This window comes from Lissotriton helveticus, chromosome 1_1 (assembly GCF_964261635.1).
Source record: "Lissotriton helveticus chromosome 1_1, aLisHel1.1, whole genome shotgun sequence".
Classification (NCBI taxonomy): Eukaryota; Metazoa; Chordata; class Amphibia; order Caudata; family Salamandridae; genus Lissotriton; species Lissotriton helveticus.
Genome location: NC_136057.1, coordinates 1,626,548,329 through 1,626,569,533, shown reverse-complemented (window position 1 = coordinate 1,626,569,533; position 21,205 = coordinate 1,626,548,329). Strand labels below are relative to the sequence as shown.

General features: G+C 49.6%; 1 protein-coding gene across 1 annotated transcript in view; it reads left to right on the top strand.

The window, feature by feature from the left end:
* Window positions 1-21,205, top strand: part of LOC144829382 (gametocyte-specific factor 1-like) — a 513,976-nt gene that overhangs the window by 110,691 nt on the left and 382,080 nt on the right. Inside the window, exons 3-4 of the mRNA XM_078688479.1 lie at window positions 18,916-19,039; window positions 19,945-20,045. Of these exons, the coding sequence (XP_078544605.1) occupies window positions 18,916-19,039; window positions 19,945-20,045 (225 nt within the window). The remainder of the gene's footprint in view (window positions 1-18,915; window positions 19,040-19,944; window positions 20,046-21,205) is intronic.

Below are 21,205 nucleotides of genomic sequence, written 5' to 3'. Positions count from 1 at the left end.
GGGTGGGGCGCTCATCTCCAAGACCTATCCATCAAAGGCAAGTGGACTCCGCCCCAACGCAAGTGGCATATCAACAGGCTAGAGTTGATGGCGATCTTCCTAGCGTTCAAATCGTTCCTACCTGTAGTTCACGGAGAGTCAGTGCTTATCCAAACAGACAACACCACCAGCATGCACTACGTGAACAAACAGGGTGGAACCAAGTCTCCACATCTGTCTCGCTTGGCCCAGTTGATCTGGGATTGGGCTCTCCAACATCAGATCACCTTGACAGCTATCCATCTGCCGGGCATGTCACACATCCTGGCGGACTCTCTGAGCAGGTCCACTTCCTCAACGCACGAATGGGAACTGCACCAGCCGACTCTGGATCTTGTGTTCCACCGATGGGGTCACCCAGCTCTAGACCTCTTTGCAACATCGGAGAATCGGAAATGCCCGTCTTACGCAAGTTGGCATCCCCACCCCGGGTCGTGCGGGAATGCCCTTTTGATCGACTGGTGTGATCTATTCGCTTACGCTTTTCCGCCGATTCCGCTAGTACCGCTGGTGCTGTGGAAGATGCGGAGACAGCCCTGCCACATCATATTGATCGCACATCGTTGGCCCAGACAGGCATGGTTTTCGGAATTGCTTCTGCTGTCCCAGTGCAAGCCCATACCTCTGCGACCCCGTCCAGACCTCCTAACGATGGACAGGTGCCAAGTGTGCCATTCGAACCCCTCCACGCTACAGTTGTCTGCATGGAACCTGAGCACCTTGAATTCGCAAACTTGAACATATCTCAGGAGTGCGGAGACATCCTTGCTAGGGCTCCGTCTACCATCAAAACTTACAAACTCAAGTGGAAGAGATTTTGTCATTGGTGCGTGGCAGCGGATGTCCACCCCATCCGTTCCACTCCGGAGCAGCTTCTTCCGTTCTTCTTAAATCTCGCTCAGTCAGGACTTTATCATGCTACCCTGAGTTTTCCTAGCTGCAATCTCTCGTTTTAGACATGATGGTTCTTCTTCCCTCTGTTCATCCAGAATCATAAGGCAATTCTTCAAAGGGCTCTTCCTCAAGTTCCCACCTGTTCGGCGCCCTCCTCCATCTTGGCACCTCATTGTTGTCTTATCTCAACTTATGAAGTCGCCATTTGAGCCTATCCATAAGGCGGATATCAAATTCCTCACCTGGAAAGTTGCGCTGCTTTTAGCTTTGACTTCTTCTTGTCGCGTGAGCGACCTTCACGCTTTTACTGTCAAGCCACTTTATCTACAGTTCAAACATAACGGAGTGGCACTTCGCACCAACCCCTCTTTCCTACCTAAAGTGCCTACGGATTTTCATCTAAATGAGCCTGTGTTCCTACGAACTTTCTTTCCGGACCCAAGCTCTCCAGCGGAACAGCGCTTACATTCTTTGGACATCAAACGATGCCTTAAATTCTACATTGCCAGAACTGCCTCCTTCCGCAAGTCCGATCAACTGTTCATTGCTTACGGACGGCTGCGTAAGGGGCATCCAGTTTCCAAACCAACAATTGCCCGTTGGCTTTCTTCAGCCATTACCTTCTGCCATTTACAAGCTGGCAAACCATTGCAGTCTTCAGTGAGGGCTCCTTCTACGAGGGCGATGTCTTCATCCACCGCCTTGTTTGCTGGTGTGCCTCTTCATCAGATCTGCCGTGCAGCGACATGGTCCAGCAGGCATACCTTCACCAAGCATTACTGTTTGGATGCCATCAATGAAGCAGATGCCGCTGTGGGAGGCAGTGCTTCGCCATCTTTTCCATTAAGGTGAGCCTCTGTTCCCCCCTCCTTGCTCTTTTTGCTGTGATTGCTATGATGTTTTACATGACTGTATTATTATTATTACTGTCTTGCTTGCCATATGTGCTTAGCAATCTCAGCTCTCGGAGGTTACTGCTTTCTATTCTATTCAAGCATGTGACTCTATGAAAGACACCCCTAATACTGGAGAAGAACAATTATTACTTACCTGTAAACAGGTGGTTCTCCAGTATTGGTGTCTTTCATAGATTCACAAGCGACCCACCCTCCTCCCCTCAGAGGCTCTCTTCTCCTCATGCACTCTTGGTCACTTTGGTGCTACGAAAATCTGAGGGCTTGAGCTTCTGAGGAGAAGGTTCTAGAGGGTGCTAGCGCCTGATTGGCTGTCATTTGGACTAACATAATGACACTAATGTGTTACAAATAGTTTTTTCTCTTTACCATGTATTCCTATGTAGGAATCGTTTTAGAGGTTTTCAGTTGTATTTCATCTCCTTTATTATGTATTATGTTTTTCATATATATATATATATATATATATATATCTTTAGCATAATTGCTATTTTATTTACCGTGGGACTCCTACTTCGACGACGGGGAATATTCAAGCATGTGAATCTATGAAAGACACCAATACTGGAGAACCACCTGTTTACAGGTAAGTAACAATTGTTCATAATACTCCTTTTACTGTACGCACTTTACTTTATAACAAGTATTGCAATTGTGGCAACTCACTTCTCTTGCATGAGAAAGAAGACTGTTCAATAAATAACCACTTTTATTGAAAACGCCTGTCTCTCTATTTCTCTGCGCTTCTGGTGAAACTAAGCATGCACGATTGACTGAGTGAAATAGGTATCTATTATTTCCGCGACTCTGGAGATATACTCCTTATCCTGGAGGGAGCAAAGTTGTCATGTTTATGCGTTTGTCAGAAACGAATCCCTTCTTGTCTATTCAGGAAAGTGAACACCTTCTTCTTTACTCGAGAGTTTCTAGTGACCTCTGAGCTAGCTGGCATTCATAATTAAGTCTATCGTATTCAATAGAGACCGAGTCGACCTCAGTCCTACGTCTAAACTATCGTTTGTTATTCCAATGCGCAGAGCCTATTGGGAATATAGGAACTTAACTACAAGTTTGTTTCTATCCAAATTCAGAAATGGGCAACATAGCTTTCACAGGGTAGTAACACTTTTCCTTTTTCTTGGAAATTGATATATATTCACTTAAAAAAGCAAAGGTTTCAGGGTAGATGTAGTTAGGAACTAGAATTGAAAAAAACCTTAAAAATTCACTGAAACAAAAGGCTACAGGGACGTTTTAGTTAAGCTGACATTTATACTGGTAATTAAACCATAGAAATTCAGCAGTTATAGTTACCGTAGCAAATTATAACTTACGCCCATGCAGTGCCCGGATTATGACCTCCCATTACATCACTTATGACCTGGTCAGTGACATCACTCCTGCGATCCTCCACAGAAGCACTCATATCCACTCTCATACCATACAACCTCTCATATGCCCTCTCATAATTTCTCACGTACCCATTCTCAGACCTGCACCAGTACTCGCACATCCATCCACTCACTCCTTCATAGAGCCCTTGTTTTTGCTCTGCTGTGGTGTCAAAAGCTGTATGCTCATTAAAGAATACTTCTAATTGGAGTCTCCGGGTGTGTAGCGTTTTATCCCTTGTGAAAGCATCTGTTGGGGGAATCTTGGTCTTTAACTTATCACGCTAGTACCAGCAGCAAAAGTGCGCCGCTCTTAGACCTCTTTGTTTGGACGATATATATAATATACCCCTCTACTGGTGGTCCCCAGTAGCTTGTTAGTTAGGTCCATGTTTCCATTAGAAAATCTTTTTTTCGTTTTGCCAATAACTCTGGCGCCACTTGACGAATCTTCACAGCATTTTCAAAACCTTTCCCCTTTTTTATTTTTTTTATTTTTATTTTTTGGTTAAAAACTTTTATTGAGCAATCACATAAAATTACATAGATGGGCCCACAACCACACGGGCTGGCCGCTAAGTCGCATAGTACGACACATGAAATAAACAATCATTTCCCAGGTCAGGCCAAATCGTAGAACGAAATTGCTACAAACATAGAACAGGATACAACAATTTTCTATATAAAACATGAAAATACCCAACACAAACATAAGGCGAGTGCAATAATCAAGTCAGCCCAAATAGCAGAGGGGGAGGTCACGAAACAGGAGAACAAAAATACATCAATGAGAGTCGGGAAGGCCGTGAGGGGGGGGGGAGCAGGGAGGACAGGAAAATCCTAGAACAGAGCGAAAAATTTCGGCAACGTCAGCCTAAGGAGACAGGGTAACATCGGAGGTGGCAACCAAGGGAGGGGTACAAATTTCTCCACGGTACGCATTCCATTGACCCCAAATTTTCGTCCACGCCCCCGGCCTGCCCCTAGCCATGTAGACTGTCTTCTCACGGAACATGGACCAGTCCATGTTGTCCTCCCACACTGAAACATCAGGAGGTCGGGATGCGCCCCAGAGTTGCGCAATGTCACGCTTTGCGACCATGTAACCCAGGGTCGCCCATCTAGTCTGGGCAACAGAGTAATCGGAGGGTTCCCACACATTCAGCAGACATCGACGGGCCTCAGGCCGCAGGTCAACACCAGTCACCTCAGTCATCAACGCAAGCACATCCACCCAATAAGCTGCCACCACAGGACACTCCCAAAGTATGTGCATAAAGGTAGCGCTCATCCCACAGCCACGCTTACACAAGCCATCCGGGGAAAAACCCATCACGACTAGACGCGGACCAGTCACGTACACCCGGTGGAGGATCTTAAGTTGCACCAAACGAAGACGGGCGGGAATGGCGACCTCCTTCGGGGAGGAGAGTGCCGACTGCCAGTCCTCGTCATCTAGTTCCAAGCCATCACCTACCCACATTTCTCGGAGTCGGACCAACAAATCAGCGCGATTATGAATCAGCTTCTTGTAGATGAGAGAGATGGTGCTGTCGGGCAAGTGTCCATCTAGTATACGATCTTCAAGGGGGGAAGACTCGGGCAGGGCCATATCAGGAGTCAGAACCGAGGCCAAGGCATGTCGGACTTGCAGATACCGGAAAAATTCTCTATCACTCAAGTCGTATTCCGCCTTAAGGGCCTGGAATGATTTCACGCGACCATTCACACAAACGTCACCCACTTTACAAATCTCGATCACATCCCAGCGGTCAAAGCCCTTAGAAGACCAGAGACATCCCAAACGTTCAGAAGCATAAAGCGGAGTCGCCAGCGTCAGCCGATTCTCCCATCCCAAACTCACATTCGCTGCGCGCCACACGTTGACCGCTGCCCTGGTCGGGCCCACAAGATGGCGCCCGGCCGATCTGGAGTATAGCGCTCTATTAAAATCCCCTCCCGGCAACTGGAGCTTATCCATCTCAAACGCCGGATCGCGACCCGGCGAGTACATCGCATGGTTAATGGCCGATAGCTGGGCTGCCCAGTAGTACCTCTTGATGTCGGGGAGTGCCATGCCCCCGTCGTACCAAGGGATAGTAAGTTTCGCAAGGGCTATACGTGGACGCCCATCCCAAATCAATTGTCTTTGCAGACTCTCGATTTCCCTGAAATAAGTAGCAGGAACATCGTCGAAAGAATTCTGAAGGGCGTAGAGGAACCGCGGCAAAGACATCATTTTAAAGAGAGCAGCCCTACCCAGAGGAGACAGGGGCAGCTTACGCCAACGGGCCACATCCAGTCGCAATCCAAGAAGCGGGGGGAGGAGATTACGCTCAAACCGGAGGGAGGAATCCCGGGTAATAAAAATCCCTAAATACTTGAAGCCAGACTGGACCACCTGGATAGGGAATCTGGCCGGCAAAGAGGGCAAAACACCCGAGAGAACATACACACAGGACTTAGCCCAATTAATAACAAGGCCCGAGTTAGCACCGAACGAAGTAAGAACATCAAATAAGACGTTCAAAGATTTACGCGGGGATGTCAAATAAAGAAGAATGTCGTCCGCGTAAAGAGAGACGCGGGCTTCAAAGTCCGGTGACCAACGGATCCCTTTGAGGGAGGGTTCCCATCGAAGCCACGCAGCTAACGGTTCCAAGGCCAGCGCGAAAAGCAATGGAGACAGGGGGCAACCCTGACGGGTCCCTCTACCAAGGCTAAAGGGGACAGAAACTCTACCATTCACCAGCACTTGCGCTAAGGGTTCCACATACAACTTCACCCATCCAATAAATTCAGGTCCAAAACCAAATTTTTCGAGAGCTGCCCAAAGATAGGGCCACTCAACCGTGTCAAAAGCCATCGAGGCGTCTAACGAGGCCAAAATGGCCGGCTCCGTCAGAAGCCCCGCCCTCGCAACAGCGCCGTGAAGACGACGTAGGTTAAGAGCCGTGTTGCGATGCGGGATAAATCCGGACTGATCCGGATGAACCAAGTCGCTAATGACCGTCAGCAGGCGGGTTGCCAGGAGCTTAGCCAGGACCTTAGGCTCAACATTTAACAGGGAAATGGGCCTATAAGACGAACAGAGGTCCCGCGGTTTCCCGTCCTTGGGAATAACGACTATCGTGGCAAGACGCTGGTCATACGGGAGAATACCCCGTTCCCGGGACTCCAAAAACATGGCACGAAGATAGGGCGCTACCTTGTCAGGGCGTAACTTATACAGCTCAATTGGCAACCCATTCGGGCCCAATGCCTTGCCCGAACGGAGCGAACGAATGGCAGTCGCTATTTCATCCGTAGTAAAAGGGGACTCCAACGAGACACGGTCCAGATCGGAAACACTGGGCAAAGCTATATCGCGCAACAAAAGGCGAGAGTCAGCCACATCTCGTCCAGACACAGGGGTATACACCACACGAAAATACTCAGCAAAACATTCAACTATTCCAACCGGGTCTGTCACTCCGTCACCATTCGACGACTGAATCACAGGCACCACACGATTCGCTCTCTCTTTCTTATCCAACCATGCCAACAATTTACCCGCTTTGTCCCCCACATCATACAGACGACCCTGCTGTTCCCGGAACATCAGTCTAGCCGCATCCGTGACCAAGGATTTATAAGCAAATTGTTTCAGACCCAGGGCGTGGAGTTTATCAGAGGTGATCTCAGACTCTAAGTCGGCCTCCCTCTCAGCAATCTCTATCTCGAGGTCCACCACCTCCCGATTCCTAGCATTCTTGGATTCAGCAATTAGAGAAAGGGCCTGCCCACGAATCACTGTTTTAAAGGCCTCCCACAGGGATACCGCCGAGGAAACCGACCCCTCGTTGTCCAAAAAGTAGGCATCTAAAGACTTAGTCAAAAGGTTCCGGGTCTCAGGGGAGGCAATATACCAGGGGTTAATCGGAGCCACTCGGCCCACCGCCTCCACCCCCAACTAAGCATGAGCGCAAAATCCGCTCCGATCGCGGATTTTACGGATTTTCGGTAAATCCGCGATCCGCGAACTTTCGCGAATTTACCGAGAATCCGCAATCCGCGATCGGAGCGGATTTTGCGGTCAAAAGTTCAAGCCTACATCATTTACGATGGCGCCGGCAAGCTGCCAGCGCCATCCTCAAATGGTTACTTAATTAGCTTCGACAGGAAGCTCTAACAGATGAGATAAAGCAGAGGCTCGAGCGCCTGCTTTATTTTATCAGTTGGAGCTTCCTGTTGAAGCTAATTAAGTAACTTTTGCAGGATGGCGCTGGCAGCTTGCCGGCGCCATCGTAAATTATTCAAACGGTGGTGTCTTCTTGAATAAATATGAAGGGCAGGGTTCATTCGGGCACGACGGTCCTGGCACAAAAAATAAACCTCAGCAGGAAACACTGCAATCGTGAGCGTTGTGGGGGCTGGGCAGGTGTGCCTTCTTCCCAAATATACCATCGAAAATCCGCTGTGATGCTCGCCAGAGGCGTTTGCATCTTTGACTTTGACGAGCGGAATCCCCGTGCTGTTCCTGTGACCAGGGGCTTCTGTCTCTTAATCTGCTGCTCTGATCGGTCTCTGACCTTTTATACACACAAGCGGCATGCACCGTCTTCCCGCCATTTACCCACTATGATGGACATTTCACTCAAGGGACCCCTGCGCACTTCGGCGCGATTGCATAGTAACACACACTTGGTTGCTGGAACTAGTTGAAGCGCAAATGCAGTGACTCATTCATCAGCCCTAAAAACAATCGTGAGCGTTGGGAGGCTGGGCAGATGTGCCTTCTTCCCAAATATACCAGGGGCTTCTGTCTCTTACTCTGCTGCTCTGATCGGTCTCTGACCTTTTATACACACAAGCGGCATGTGCGCTCGCATGGAAGCCCCGTCCGTTTGGCCCCGCCCACACACTCGAGGAAGCCCCGCCCCCAAATCCGCCGATCCGCATAATCCGCGGATTTTGCGGATCCACGATCCGTGAATCCGCAAATTCGTGAATCGTGGATCCGCAAAATCCGCCCATGCTTACCCCCAACTCGAAACAAAGCCAGAGCGGAGAATGATCGGAGATGCCCCGGGGGAGGTGTCTGATCTCACGCACCGCCGGCGTCTGCGCCGCGGGCATCAGGAAATAATCCAGCCTAGACAGACTCCCGTGGGCCCCCGAATGGAAAGTGTATTGAAGCTGGGTAGGATGCAGGAGCCTCCAGCAATCCACCAAACGTATCCAAAAACCCACCTAACCACTGTTGGGCTACAGGAGTATCCCTAGGGGGGTAGCGATCTTGCAGACCGGAGATCACAGAATTAAAATCGCCTGCAAGAAAAAGAGTACTATCAGGAAGGTCCAACAACACACGGCCCAAATCGGCAAAGGTAGAAGTCTGTATGCCGGGGGGCACATAAACAGTAAACAAGGAGAGGGTACGACCTTCATAGCGACCCACGAGGACAGCATAACGCCCCCGATCATCAAGGATCACATCATCAATAGATAGGGGGAGGGAAGCCCGAACAAGGATACCCACCCCCCTGGAACCCGTGGTAAACCATGAATGTGCAGCAAGGCGATACCCCCACCTATTCATCGCACGACAGGTATTGCCCACCAAATGAGTTTCCTGCAAGAAAACAATATCGGGAGATAAACGGCGTAGACATTTTAGCACCACACTCCGCTTAATGCGATCTCCCAGACCATTAACATTCCACGAAACAAGCCTCAACCCGCTACCCCCCATCCCACACAGCAACCCCGAAACCCCCCCGCAATGAGCATGACATAAAAAGGAGCAGAAGCCAGATTGATTCGCCTTGAAAACATAACACAAAAACATCGAACATCCCAATCACCCACCCCCCAACAATCAAGAAAACACCCCCCACCCTGCACCCCTGCAAAATGCTAAATATCCACCCCAACATGCAGTGTGCCTGTCGCCCAAGAACCCCCATTCTACAAAAAGAACCCCGGAGGAGGAAAGGCTCCGGCCCACCCGCCACCCCGAGTAAGACAGATAATGAGGAGAATACACAAACAGCAGAGGCACTGAGGCATCAAATCCCTGAAGAGTTTACTCTATTCGAGGGCCCAGGCGTAGGCTGATTGTTCAGCTCTCCACACCACCCTCAGCACCACCCGGGTGGGCGGCGGACTCAGTCTCAGGAGATCGATCAGGCAGAGAGTCCATCCAGTCATTTACAGAATCAGGCCGATCAAAGAAGAAGGTCCGGTCGTTGTACTCAACGCGCAGCCTGGTCGGAAAAAGCATGGCGTAGCGAAGCCCCAGGTCTCGGAGACGTTTCTTAACATCACGGAAGCCCATACGCTGTCTCTGGACCTGCTGAGAAAAGTCCGGATAGAAGTTCACCGTGGCGTTCTCAAAGGCCACCGGGCCCTTCACACGCGATGCTTGCAGGATAGCGTCCCGATCCCTATAATGGAAGAGTTTCGCAACAATAGGCCTCGGCGGGGCACCTGGTTTACCCTTGCCCCCCGGAACACGATGGGCACGTTCCACAGCGAAAAACTTCGTCAGACCAGACGGAGAGAGGTGGTTCTGGATCAAATCCTCAACAAGGAGATCAACAGAGTGAGGTTCTGGATTCTCCGGAACTCCGACCACTCGTACATTACAGCGACGTGCCCTGTTCTCAAAGTCCTCCAAGCGCCGGGTCATGAAGTCGTTCACCCTGCGAAGGTTGCCGACCTCCGTCTGTATCTCCGAAACGTCCTCTGTGAGACTGGATGACTTAAGATCCAGTGACTTCACCTTCTCATTGGTTTTCGACAGGTCAGCACGAATCAAGTTGACCTCGATGGCCACGGTGTCGATTTTGTGGGCCAAAGCTTCATATTGTTGGCCTATCGACTCCTTCATAGCAGAAATGGCGCCCATGATGTCCTGCAAAGAAGGCTCCGTTGACGCGTCCACAGTGAGAACAGCATTACTGGCTCCGGGCAGGGCGGCTCCGGGGGACCCCTTGGAATGGGTGTAGCGGTCCATCACGTTAGACTGGACCGGGCCCCCACGCAGGGGCGTCTTGGTCTTCCGAGTCTCTCGGTCCCCTCTGCCCGCCATATCAGAACTGCGTCACCAGGTAATTAACCAGGCTGGATGGAGTGGCCACAGGAAAGTAGGGCCTCGGGACCAAAGAACCGCAGCTAGGGCACCACTAGTAGAAGGGCCACCAGATAGGAGAATAAGCTAGCCAAAGGCCCGACAGCCGTTCCGTGCCCCGACTGCAGCCCAGGCCAGGCTCCTCTGCCAGATGTCTCAGTCTGAGGCAGAAACGAAACCGAAACTTAAGAGGGGGACCCACAAGTCGAATCCCCCTGCCGTTGTTGTTCAACTTCAAGACGGCCACTGAGCCTCACCCAGTCCCGGGCGTACCTCGAGAGTGGAGCCCGAAAGTTCGAACAGATGTAACTCCGGAACCCCGGGTCCAAATCGAATTCCAAAAAGTCCAGGGCAATCAGCCCAGTGTCCTCTATACAAATCCTCGTAAAAAGTCAGGATAAGTTCAGGATATCATGCCGGGAGTGGCGGGAGTCCAGGGAGCGCTGTGCTCACGCGGCCATCTCGGATGCCCGCCAAGCTCCTCCCTCCCTTTCCCCTTCTTGTTCAGCTGCTATGTTGAAAGTTTTTCCCCATGGATTGTCTCATAGGGATTTTGAACATGAACGACTACAGCCCAAACCGCTGAACAGAATTGCACCAAATTTTGCAGAAAGCTAGACCTTGGTCCAGAAAGCATGCTTTTTGTAATTTGGTGTAAATCGGTTTATTAGTTTTAGAGTTATTTAAGTAAAAGAAATCGATATCTGGGGACGGGATCCTTGAAGTGGACTCGTGGATCCTACTGAAGTTTGATTGGCTGCCAACACTTCAACCAGGAAGGTTTGGCATCCATCTTGAGACTTAGCTTAAAGCAGACTTCCACAAGAAATAAATAAGAGGGCAGGGTAGGAATACCCTGTCCACCCAGATATGGTGTGGGTCCCACAGGCACCATGCTAGGGGGTAAAGGCATTTTATTTCTCAAGCCTCGTTGGCTAAATTGAAGAAAAAAAACGCATGGCTTCCGTGTTTTTTTATGGGAAGTCCCGGGGTAGGCCAAATGATGGGGACAGTGTATTTTAATTATGTGAGTTGTGCCCGGGTGGGCCACCTCCTTGGGGCAAACTATTAAAATGAAATGGGGGCCTGCACGGCCCCATCCTAGCCCCTGGGACTGCCACCTTCCCTGGGCTATTTCTAAAATTAGTGCGGGGAGGCTCCTACAACCTCCCTCTGGGACCGCCACCTCCCAAAGGCTTGTTTTAAACAGAAATGTGGCGGATGCCTGATCGGCAACCCCTGTGTCCTGGGGACCGCCATTCACCAGGGCAAAATCTGAAGTCTGTGTGAGGGGCCCACAGAGCCCCCAGCAGCCTCGGAGACCACCACCTCCATGAGGCAAAATAAAACCTTAATATGGATGGAGAGCATGGTACCCACACGAGGCGGGGCCCCTGGGGATGTGGTTCCCGGGGCTGAAATCGCCAAGGGAGGAGGGGGGGGTCGCTCGGCACCCCTCCTCTATTCAAAATATGCCTGTCCACGCGGCCTCCCCTCTCTGAATTAAAACAACAAAAAAAAGACCGGACAGTTATCCAAGCCCCTGCCCCTTTCTTCACCACTCTGCAAATGCGCCTCCTGGTGAACTGTTAGTTGGGGATAAGGTCCCCTTGGCTCCAGATGGTCCTTGTGGGGGGGTCAACAAGACCTCCTGTTGCTTTCAGTAAGTTCCACACAGTGGAGACCATGCACCCTTTCTAAACCACTCTGCAAAAGTGCCTCCTGGTGCTTTACCGGTTGGTGGATGAAGTTCCCTTGAATGCTGAAGGTTCTTAAGGGCCAGCAAGCTCTCCTGTTACCTCTAGTAAGTGCGACACAACTGGATTCATGAGAGCTGGTTGGAGGTCCCGCCTCCCCACCCCCCTTTCCCGCCCACTCTACAAACATGACTACTAGTTAAAACCATAGAAATTCACTGAAAAAAAACCAAAGGTTACTGGGGCCTGTCATGGGTGATATCATATGTGAGGTCATAAGCAGTGCTTTGCCGGGGCATAAGTTCTAGTTAGCTCAGTTATAACTGCTGAATGAGAATTTGCCTAGCCTTAGTGCTGGTAAGTTCCAATTCTATTAAGGACTCGGAGGTGAGGATTATGCCTTCACTTTATTTTTACAGCAGCAAGGAAAAACCACAAAAACTACTTTTCCCATGAACACTTGGGAAACGGGAAACTGAAACATAAGTCCTTTCTTAGTCTTTGTGCCACAGCAACTCCCATCATGCTCCTCTGCTGCCTCCTCTTCCTTCGCGCGAAGCCCATGTTCCGGCATTTTCACGCATCCTGTTTGGGACCGTTATTCCCTGAAAAAGATCGCATCATCAGACTCTGACCATCCCTTTAGCCTATCAAAGGTACATAGACATCGCGTACAATGTATCCACAGTCATAACAGCATAACAATATCATGAATAGCTTACTTACATTCCATACGGGGAGGGTCCACTTCTTGGAAGTCATTGGGAGGGATAATCCTCGCCTCCGAGTCCTTAATAGAATTGGAACTTACCAGCACTAAGGCTAGGCAAATTCTCATTCTATGGCAGGATCGGAGGCTTCGGATTATGCCAGTTCAAAGCTTGTCAACAACCAGCAGAGCCACTTCCAACACTGGCTTAAAATAGAACCTCTTGAACGTGGAATCTGAGGACCAATCGGCCACACTCATCAGATCCTCTAGCCGGGCCCGAGGGCAAAAGCTTTGGAGGCCATAGCTCCTCTTGCAGAGCGAGCCCCGAATTGTTTGGTATCAATCCCCGCCTCCTGCAGCACCCAACGCACCCATCTGGCTATCGTCTGGGAAGAAACAGCCTTGTACGGTTTACGTAGGGCAATGAGAAGTTGTCTTTCGCCCAGAGGGCGAGTATCATCCGTCATGTCCTCGTAAGCACGGAGGCACTGTACTACACACAGTTTAGGGGAATCAGGAAAAGCTGGGTATGAAATGACCCGTGCAAGGGTCTTGGTTCACCTGTGCACAGTAAAAGACACCCCGTCCGGGGAAAAAACTCTGGCTGTAACGTCAAGAGCTCGTACGTCTGAGACCCGCCTGCAAGATACCAGGCACAACAACATTGCCAATTTAGCTGAAAACTCCTTACGGGAGAGAAACCTATTCGGTTGCCACAAAAGGAATACATTCAGAACTCTGTTCATGTTCCACAGGACGGAGTAGTGTGGTTCAGGTGGCAGCGAGAGGCAGATCCCTCTCAACAACCTGCACACCAAAGGATGCTCCCCAATCGGGGAACCTTGCACCAAGTCATGTCCAGCCGAGATCGCGGAAGGTATTGTTGGACCGATAAGCCAGGCCCTCTTCCGCCAGACCGGCAAGGAAGTTAAGGACCTGTACTACATCTGCCCCCACGGGATCGAAACTTCATCGTTCACACCAGCGACGCCACCTATGCCATGCTGATCGGTATCTCTTGGTTGTGCTATCCACCCAGGCCCTGGAGAGCAAATCCTCTGCTTTTCCCGAAAGGCCAGGGATCGTTCCGCGACGCCGGAGATCCTCTAAGCCATCAGCTGAAGCGATCCCTCCTGAACCAACCGGTGGGGAGTCCCTTCCGGACTGAGCAGAATGTGAGGAGAGAGGGGGAGTAGGATTGGAAAATCCCAAGAAAGTTCCAGAAGAACCGGAAACCAAACTTGAGATCTCCACCACGGCGTGATCAACACCACTTCTGCTAACTGACAACACAGAAGCGCTGACACTCGCGTTATCATTGAAAACGGGGGAAAGGCATACCCCTTCTCGCCCGACCAATCCTGGAGGAAGGCGTCCGTTGCCTCCGCCAACGGATCCGGACGCCAACTGAAGTACCTCGGTAGTTGATGATCCAGGCGAGACGCAAACAGGTCCACCGTGAAAGGGCCCCACTTGTCCGTCAACAGCGCAAAGACCTGAGGGTCCAGCTTTCGCACACTGCCATCCCGCAGGTACTGGGAGTGCCAATCTGCCACCTCGTTCTGTCGACCCGGCAAGTACTCTGCCGTGACAGACACCTAATGGTCCAGGCAGAAGTGCCAAACATCCTGTGCGAGGTCCGCCACCATCTTGGATCTTGTCCCACCCAGATGATTGATATAGCGGACCGCAGATACGTTGTCCATTCGCAGCAGGACACATGATTGCACCTTGTCCTTCGTCCAACACTGGACTGCAAAAGATCCCGCGAGCAACTCCAAACAATTGATATGCAAAGACTGCTCTTGGGCCGACCAGGCGCCTCCTGTGGAAAAATCACTGCACCTGGCCCCCCAACCGGACCGACTGGCGTCTGACTCGATAATTATATCCGGGGCTGACCCGAAAATCGCACGGCCGTTCCAGGCCTCCATGTGCGACAGCCATCTCTGCATCTCGCCTCTCACCTCCTCCGACAGCGGGATGAGCTGAGAGTACGTCAGGCCCCTCCGAAGGTGATACGCCTTCAGACGCTGCATCACCCGATATTGGAGAGGGCCCGGGAAAATGGCCTGGATCGAGGACGACAGGAGGCTCACCAAACGCGTCAAGTGGCGCAGAGATATGAGCGTCCTTGCCAAGGTCTGGCGCAGCGCGTGTCTGATCTTTGACATTTTCCTGGCAGGAAGGCTCAAAGTGGCAGATACAGAGTCTGTTGAACCCCAAAAAGGTGGCACACTGGATTGGAACCAGAAGAGACTTCTTCTCGTTGATAACAAAGTCCAGACCCTGCCGGGCATTGGTCCATGAACAGCATGTCGTCCAGGTACACGATCATCCTAACACCCCGTGCCCGCAAAGCCTCCACCGCCGGGTGTAGCACCTTTGTGAAGCACCACGGTGCTAAGGAGAGCCCGAAGGGCAGCGTAGTGAACTCGTAGACCTGACCGTCCCACTTGAACTGTAGGAAATGGCGGTGGGGAGGAAAGATCGGGACCACCAAATAGGCGTCTTTTAAGTCGAGCCTGGCCATCCAATCGGACGGCCGTAAAACATCCCTCAAGAGGTGAATCCCCTTTTGAAATGGCGGTACACCAGCCACTCGTTGAAGTCCTTCAAATTGATGACCGCACGTCTGCCTCCGTCGACCTTGTCGACCAAAAAGAGGTTGCTGATGAAATCCCGGGGTGTTCGCGCACGCAACAGATTGCCCCTTTGTGGAGGAGGGCGGAAACCTCTTCGTGCACCAAACCTGCATCTTGCTGTGAGAAAGTTATGGAGCGGGGACGCTGTAGCTGACGAGGACGACAATGGAACTCCATCTGAAAGCCCTGGACCGTCTACAGCACCACCCAAGCGTTGCTTGTGAGGGCAACCCAGGCTGGGAAAAACTGCGCCAAGCTCCCCCCTACCCGCAAACTCGCTGAGGGCAGCACACACCTCTTCCAGTACCTTGTTGCTGGCCGCTCTGGCCCCCCCGGCCGCGGAATCTCTGTCCCCTCGTAGGGTAGAAGTTGTTGAAGCGGTTGTTGGACTGAAACTGACCGCGGCCGGAGCCTTGCCCCCTTTCGGAGCTGTTGCCACGGCCGAACGAGCGGCCCCTGCCACGTCCGGCCCAGTCAAAAACCCGAGGGGCAAAGACCTTATTGATATTGGACTGCACTCTGTCCAGGGAGGTAAATGTGGCCACAAATTTTCCAAGCTCTTTGATGAACGGATCCCCGAAGAGCCCGCCCTGAGCCACAGCGCCGGCCTCAGAGGCGAGGTCACCCAACTTAGGGTCAATCTTAATCAAAAGTGACCTCCGTCTCTCAGTAGAGAGCGCGCAATTGGCTTTGCCAAGAAACACAATGGCCCGCTGTGCCCAATTCGAAAGGACCTCCGTGTTAACAAGGTCCCCAGACACCTTGGCCTCCTCGGCCATATCCAGAATTTTGGTCATGGGACCGATCGCGTCCAACAACTTGTCTTGGCAGGTACGCCATGACCTGTCGATACCCTTTCTAGGGTCCTTGACAAACTTGACAAACTTGGCTAGAAACGTCGCCATCTTGGGGTCTATATCCCGGGTCATCGCCACCCTTCCCTCTAAGGTGGGGGGCGAGGACACTCCGCTCTAAGACTACTGCGGGAGTCCTTATCAACTGGCTTACGCAAATGGTTTGCCACATACAGAGCCACCTTCTCCCTGGGGACCCAGTCCGAAGACCGGGGATGGACAATATCGTCCGGGTCCAGCATGTCTGAAGGACCTGCAGCGGAAGACTCCTGCGACGGGGGCCATGATCTTGAGGAACAAGCCTCCTCATCCGTGTCTGGTGAATACCCATCATCCTGTGGGTCCGGGGACATTGTGCTCGGGGTACAGGGAGGAAGGTTAACCGGGGGCACAGTGGCTGGTTGGGGTTCCTCATGCGCCGCAAAGTCGTGCTTACCCTTGTCAAAAACCTCGGAATTCACCCCCTCAGGACACAGTTTCTTATTAGGAGGGGGGGAGGCGATGGGGCCGGGGTAGGGGCCGGCGCCGGCGCAGGAATCAGGGCTGCAAGCTTTGCGTACGCCTCCTCCATACGCGCCGTGATTCGCTGTTCAAGGGGAACCATCGCCTGATCTACTGCCTGATAAAAATCATCGTCCCAGGGGACGTAATTCAGAGGATCTTCCTCATGGTACTGGCCTTGGCCCTCCTGCTTGATGAGTGAAATCAGGCTCTGCAGGGAACCCGGGGAATGGCGCAGACCTTAACCTTTGGCCGACACCGGCACCAACTTTTTGCTGGGAGAGAGCCCAGGAAATGTGGGGGCACCAAAAGGAGCACACAATTTAAGGGGGGGGGGCAACCCAAGGGGACACTGCCACCCTTCCAGATCTATAGGGCAACACCCGGAAAAAGCGTCCCACTGCACCACTCACAACCGACTGGTGCTACTTGCGACCCCACAGGGTGTCAAAAAAGAACCATACAACCCACACAGGGCGTTGATGCCTACACACAGTGATGTTTGCGGTGTCCATTCCGGGTGGCAGGGGAAAAAACGGCAAGATCTGAGGGAAACGCGGGAAAAACCGCTGTAAAAGCGACTTTCCCTCGCGCTGGCCACAGAGTTGCAAGCTCCTCCCCTAGCGGTGGGAGGACCTCACCGCGCTGTCAACTGGGCAACCAAATCGTGTGAGGATTGCACAAAGCGTCTCGCGATTAACAGGGGACTCTGCAAATCAAAGAAACATGAGCGCAAGCCTGGCAGGACAAAACACTACCCTTAGAGCCCCAAAAACCCAGGAGAAACCGAAAAAGCCACATAACTTGCTGCTGAGCAGCGAAGGAAGAGGAGGCAGCAGAGGAGCATGATGGGAGCTGCTGTGGCACTAAGACTGAGAAAGGACTTATGTTTCAGTTTCCTGTTTCCCAAGTGTTCATGGGAAAAGTAGTTTTTGTGGTTTTTCCTTGCTGCTGTAAAAATAAAGTGAAGAAAGGCATAATCCGAAGCCTCCGGTCCTGCCATAGAATTTCTCTGGTTTTGTACGAGTCAAATTTCAGCCTACCCAGAACGTCCCTATGACCTTGGGTTTTTTCAGTGAATTGTTAAATTTAAAAAAAAATCCTCGCTATATAATAGCTGTAACCTTTGTATTTTTTGTAGGAATATTTGTCAATCTTTTTTTTATCTAATTGTATATTAAAGCATATTTCCTTAATGAGAAAAAAATGTTGGTATTCCTTGCTTGGGAGACACAAGTCAGTGTTCACGACTAATAGGGAGCCCCTTGGGGAGAAGTTTGTTTTACAGTAGGGCCTGATGTGCATCCAAGGGTATATCTGAGAAAGGTGTATATGTTTGACGTCTTCAGAGCTCCTGAGCAGCGATTTGAGGATGAATTACGGTTACCTGAGCAAACAGTAACTTGTACATTTTAATGGTTTTAACTTTTTTTCCACTCTACCCTTCTGTTCCTTTCATAACATTTCTGAGATGTTTTAATGCTGTTAATTTCTTAGGACCATAAGAAACGTTCAGTTTCTTTTAGTGTTTTTTTTGCAGTGCTGTATTTAATATTCGGTGTTGCTATAAATTTGAATTTCTGTTATACGTTTAACACTTTGTGATTACTTTAATGTGCCTTGTTTTTTCTTATGTGAAAGTCTGTCGTTTGTGAAATGTTTTGACGCACCTTGGATCAGCCCTCACTGTTCAAAACAACTATTAAATAAAATTCTTCTTTCTCCTGTGTTGGATCTTGGATATTTACAACTCTGTGCGTGTTTGTGATCCAAGAGAACATTTAAAATAACTTAATCTGCATACATGCACTCACAAACGTCTTTTTGTGGAAAGTACATTTTTAGAAGTAAGACATTTGTAGCCTGCTGCAATGGCCAAATGTACTTCCGAATAATGTACTTAATACTACATAGTTGTAATTGAATTTAGGTATTTGTGGCTATATTTCTCAGTAAATGAAAGAAATTAATGTCAATTTGAATTTAAAAAAAATGTTGTCTAAGTAATGTGAGTTGATTGGTGTGTTGTGCTAATAATTGTACAAGAAGTAATAGTAGAAACCATAATGACAAATATCCTGTTTGGCTTGGTCAGCAACTTCGAGATTTGCAGCTGAGGTTATTTTTTTTATTTATTTTTCTTTTCACTTCCAGGATAAACCCAAACCAAGGGAAACTGCTGTTCCACCAAATGTTCGGCTTTCGAAGAAGAAAATAAATTGGCGTCCAGTTGAACTGAAAGAAGAGCCTAAAGTTGAACCTATACAAGACTACTATTGTACGAATTTTTTTTTTAACAGCATATCAAAAAACATTAAACGTTTGTGAACGATGGTATTACATATACCTTCACTCAACATCATGATCGATTTGTGCATGTTTGAATACATGATAGAGCACACATTGAATCTATATCTTTAGTATTTTGATACACTGTTATGTGATAGAGTAGCTAAAATCACATGAAGTTGGCTTTCTCTCTTTGCATCCCCTAGACTAGCTTCTTCGACAAGGCCTTCAATAAAGAATTAAAAACTATCCTTTTTACTTACTGACTGCCGCCTTTCTCCCTTAAATACCAGACATCTCCATAACCACCTTCCACAATCTGATCTTCAATGTAGTTGTACCTACTTGCCTTGACATCTTGGTATTGTATTGACCAGTGTGCATATTCAGTTCACTTTTACTGATTAACTGGTTACTGTAAACACTACCTCTAGGTCACCATTATACACTGCTCTTTTCTGCGCAGATTATGCGTCTAAATATAACCTGTGATAAAAGACCTGGTCCAAAATAAATCACTGGACCAAAATAAATCACTGGAAAATTATCAAGGTCATATGCGCACTAAAGATGTACATTTTTAAACTAACTAATCCCTGTGTATTGAACATAGATTGAGATTTAGCAGCTGGATGTAGTTGGTGGGTTTTGATTGTAGTGAAGATTTTAAGATTGGTCAATTCCAAACTACTTCTTTTATTTGGTATTGGTAGCTCAAGATATTATGGTGGTTATGTAGTTCATGTAAGCAGGCCTTAACACTGATAATGTGAAAGGGCAAATGAGACTGGTGGCTTGGGAAGAAGCAGGTCTGTTGAAGAATTAGATTAACAGTGAAATTACTGTTCCGCTTTTCTTCTTTCCATTATTTTTTTTCCTTCTGTTTCTTTCCAGTGGATTCCTATGATAAGGAACAACTGATTCAATGTCCGTATGATGCTTATCATCAAATCAGGGCCTGCAGGTTCCCATATCATATTATAAAGTGCAGAAAGGTAAGCAAGTTCTAAAGTGATTGTCACGTTACCTATGTTTGTGTGTTTTAATGTTTACTTACATGTATGAGCAGTATCTACTCTAGCAGTAGGTGCTTGTTTAAAGTACACTAATGCTTTCATCAATTTTTGCCACTATATTTTTTTTTCTGGAGTAGAGACTGTCGGTTACATTAGCCAGATTTTAGCAACTGTATACACAGATAGCCTTGTAAATGTATGCATTGCGACTTATATAGCGCACGTATCACCCGAAGGTATCAAGGCGCTTGCTTAGGGAACCCCTCCTGGTATTCCCCTGTGAGATACCCCGGCAGGGTATCCACAAGGTGAAAGCCAGGCATCCCGCCGCGAGGGGCCGTAGTGGAGATTAAGTAAGCTATTGCCCAGAGTCGCAGAGTGTGACCCCGTGAGTCGAGTAGGCACCGGAGCGAGAATTGTCGAGTCCGTGGAATTTTGAGCCCGAGACCCGCCGAGGAGGGGAAGCGAACCCTGGTCCACGGCCGATCTCCGCTTCCGAGTCTGCCGCCTCTAACCACTGAGCCACGACTTGTAAGCCCTAACTAGCCTATGCCACGTTCCAAATGTCTTCCACCACTAGATAAGTGGTGGTAGGCCCTAAGGACTGGAGAGTCCCTCAATGTGCACTCAACTTAATCTTCTGCCTCCACTCAGTTGCATTATTGATCCACTTTAACTGATCCTTTGCCTTCCCCCTACTGGCCCTTAGAGGATTCTTAATCTCAATTAAGGCATCCACTCTGAATTGCCTGTCAATGTGTGGAATCCACAAGTACATTCCCCCGTCTTAAGGCCCATTGACATTTAATACAGTGAATGACCCCATTGTAGGTGACACTCAGTTTGGCACGTGAGCTATATGTCCTGTGCAGATCACAGTAAATATGGGCAGTCCTTCCGGTATTACCAATCACTGCCACCACGGTCGGTCAGTCTTCAGCAGTCTGTTGAGGTGATAGTAGTCTTACTCAAAAAAAGGGGAGTACACAAGATGCACCCTTCAGACCACCAGCCTAGCTCTTGGCCCCTTCCCATGTCCTACTGGGCCCTCTGTGTACTTGCATGATTGTTTTGCACGGAGGCCAACAATACCCACAAACGCACCTCCTGGGACAATCCTAGCATTAGTGCATGCTCTC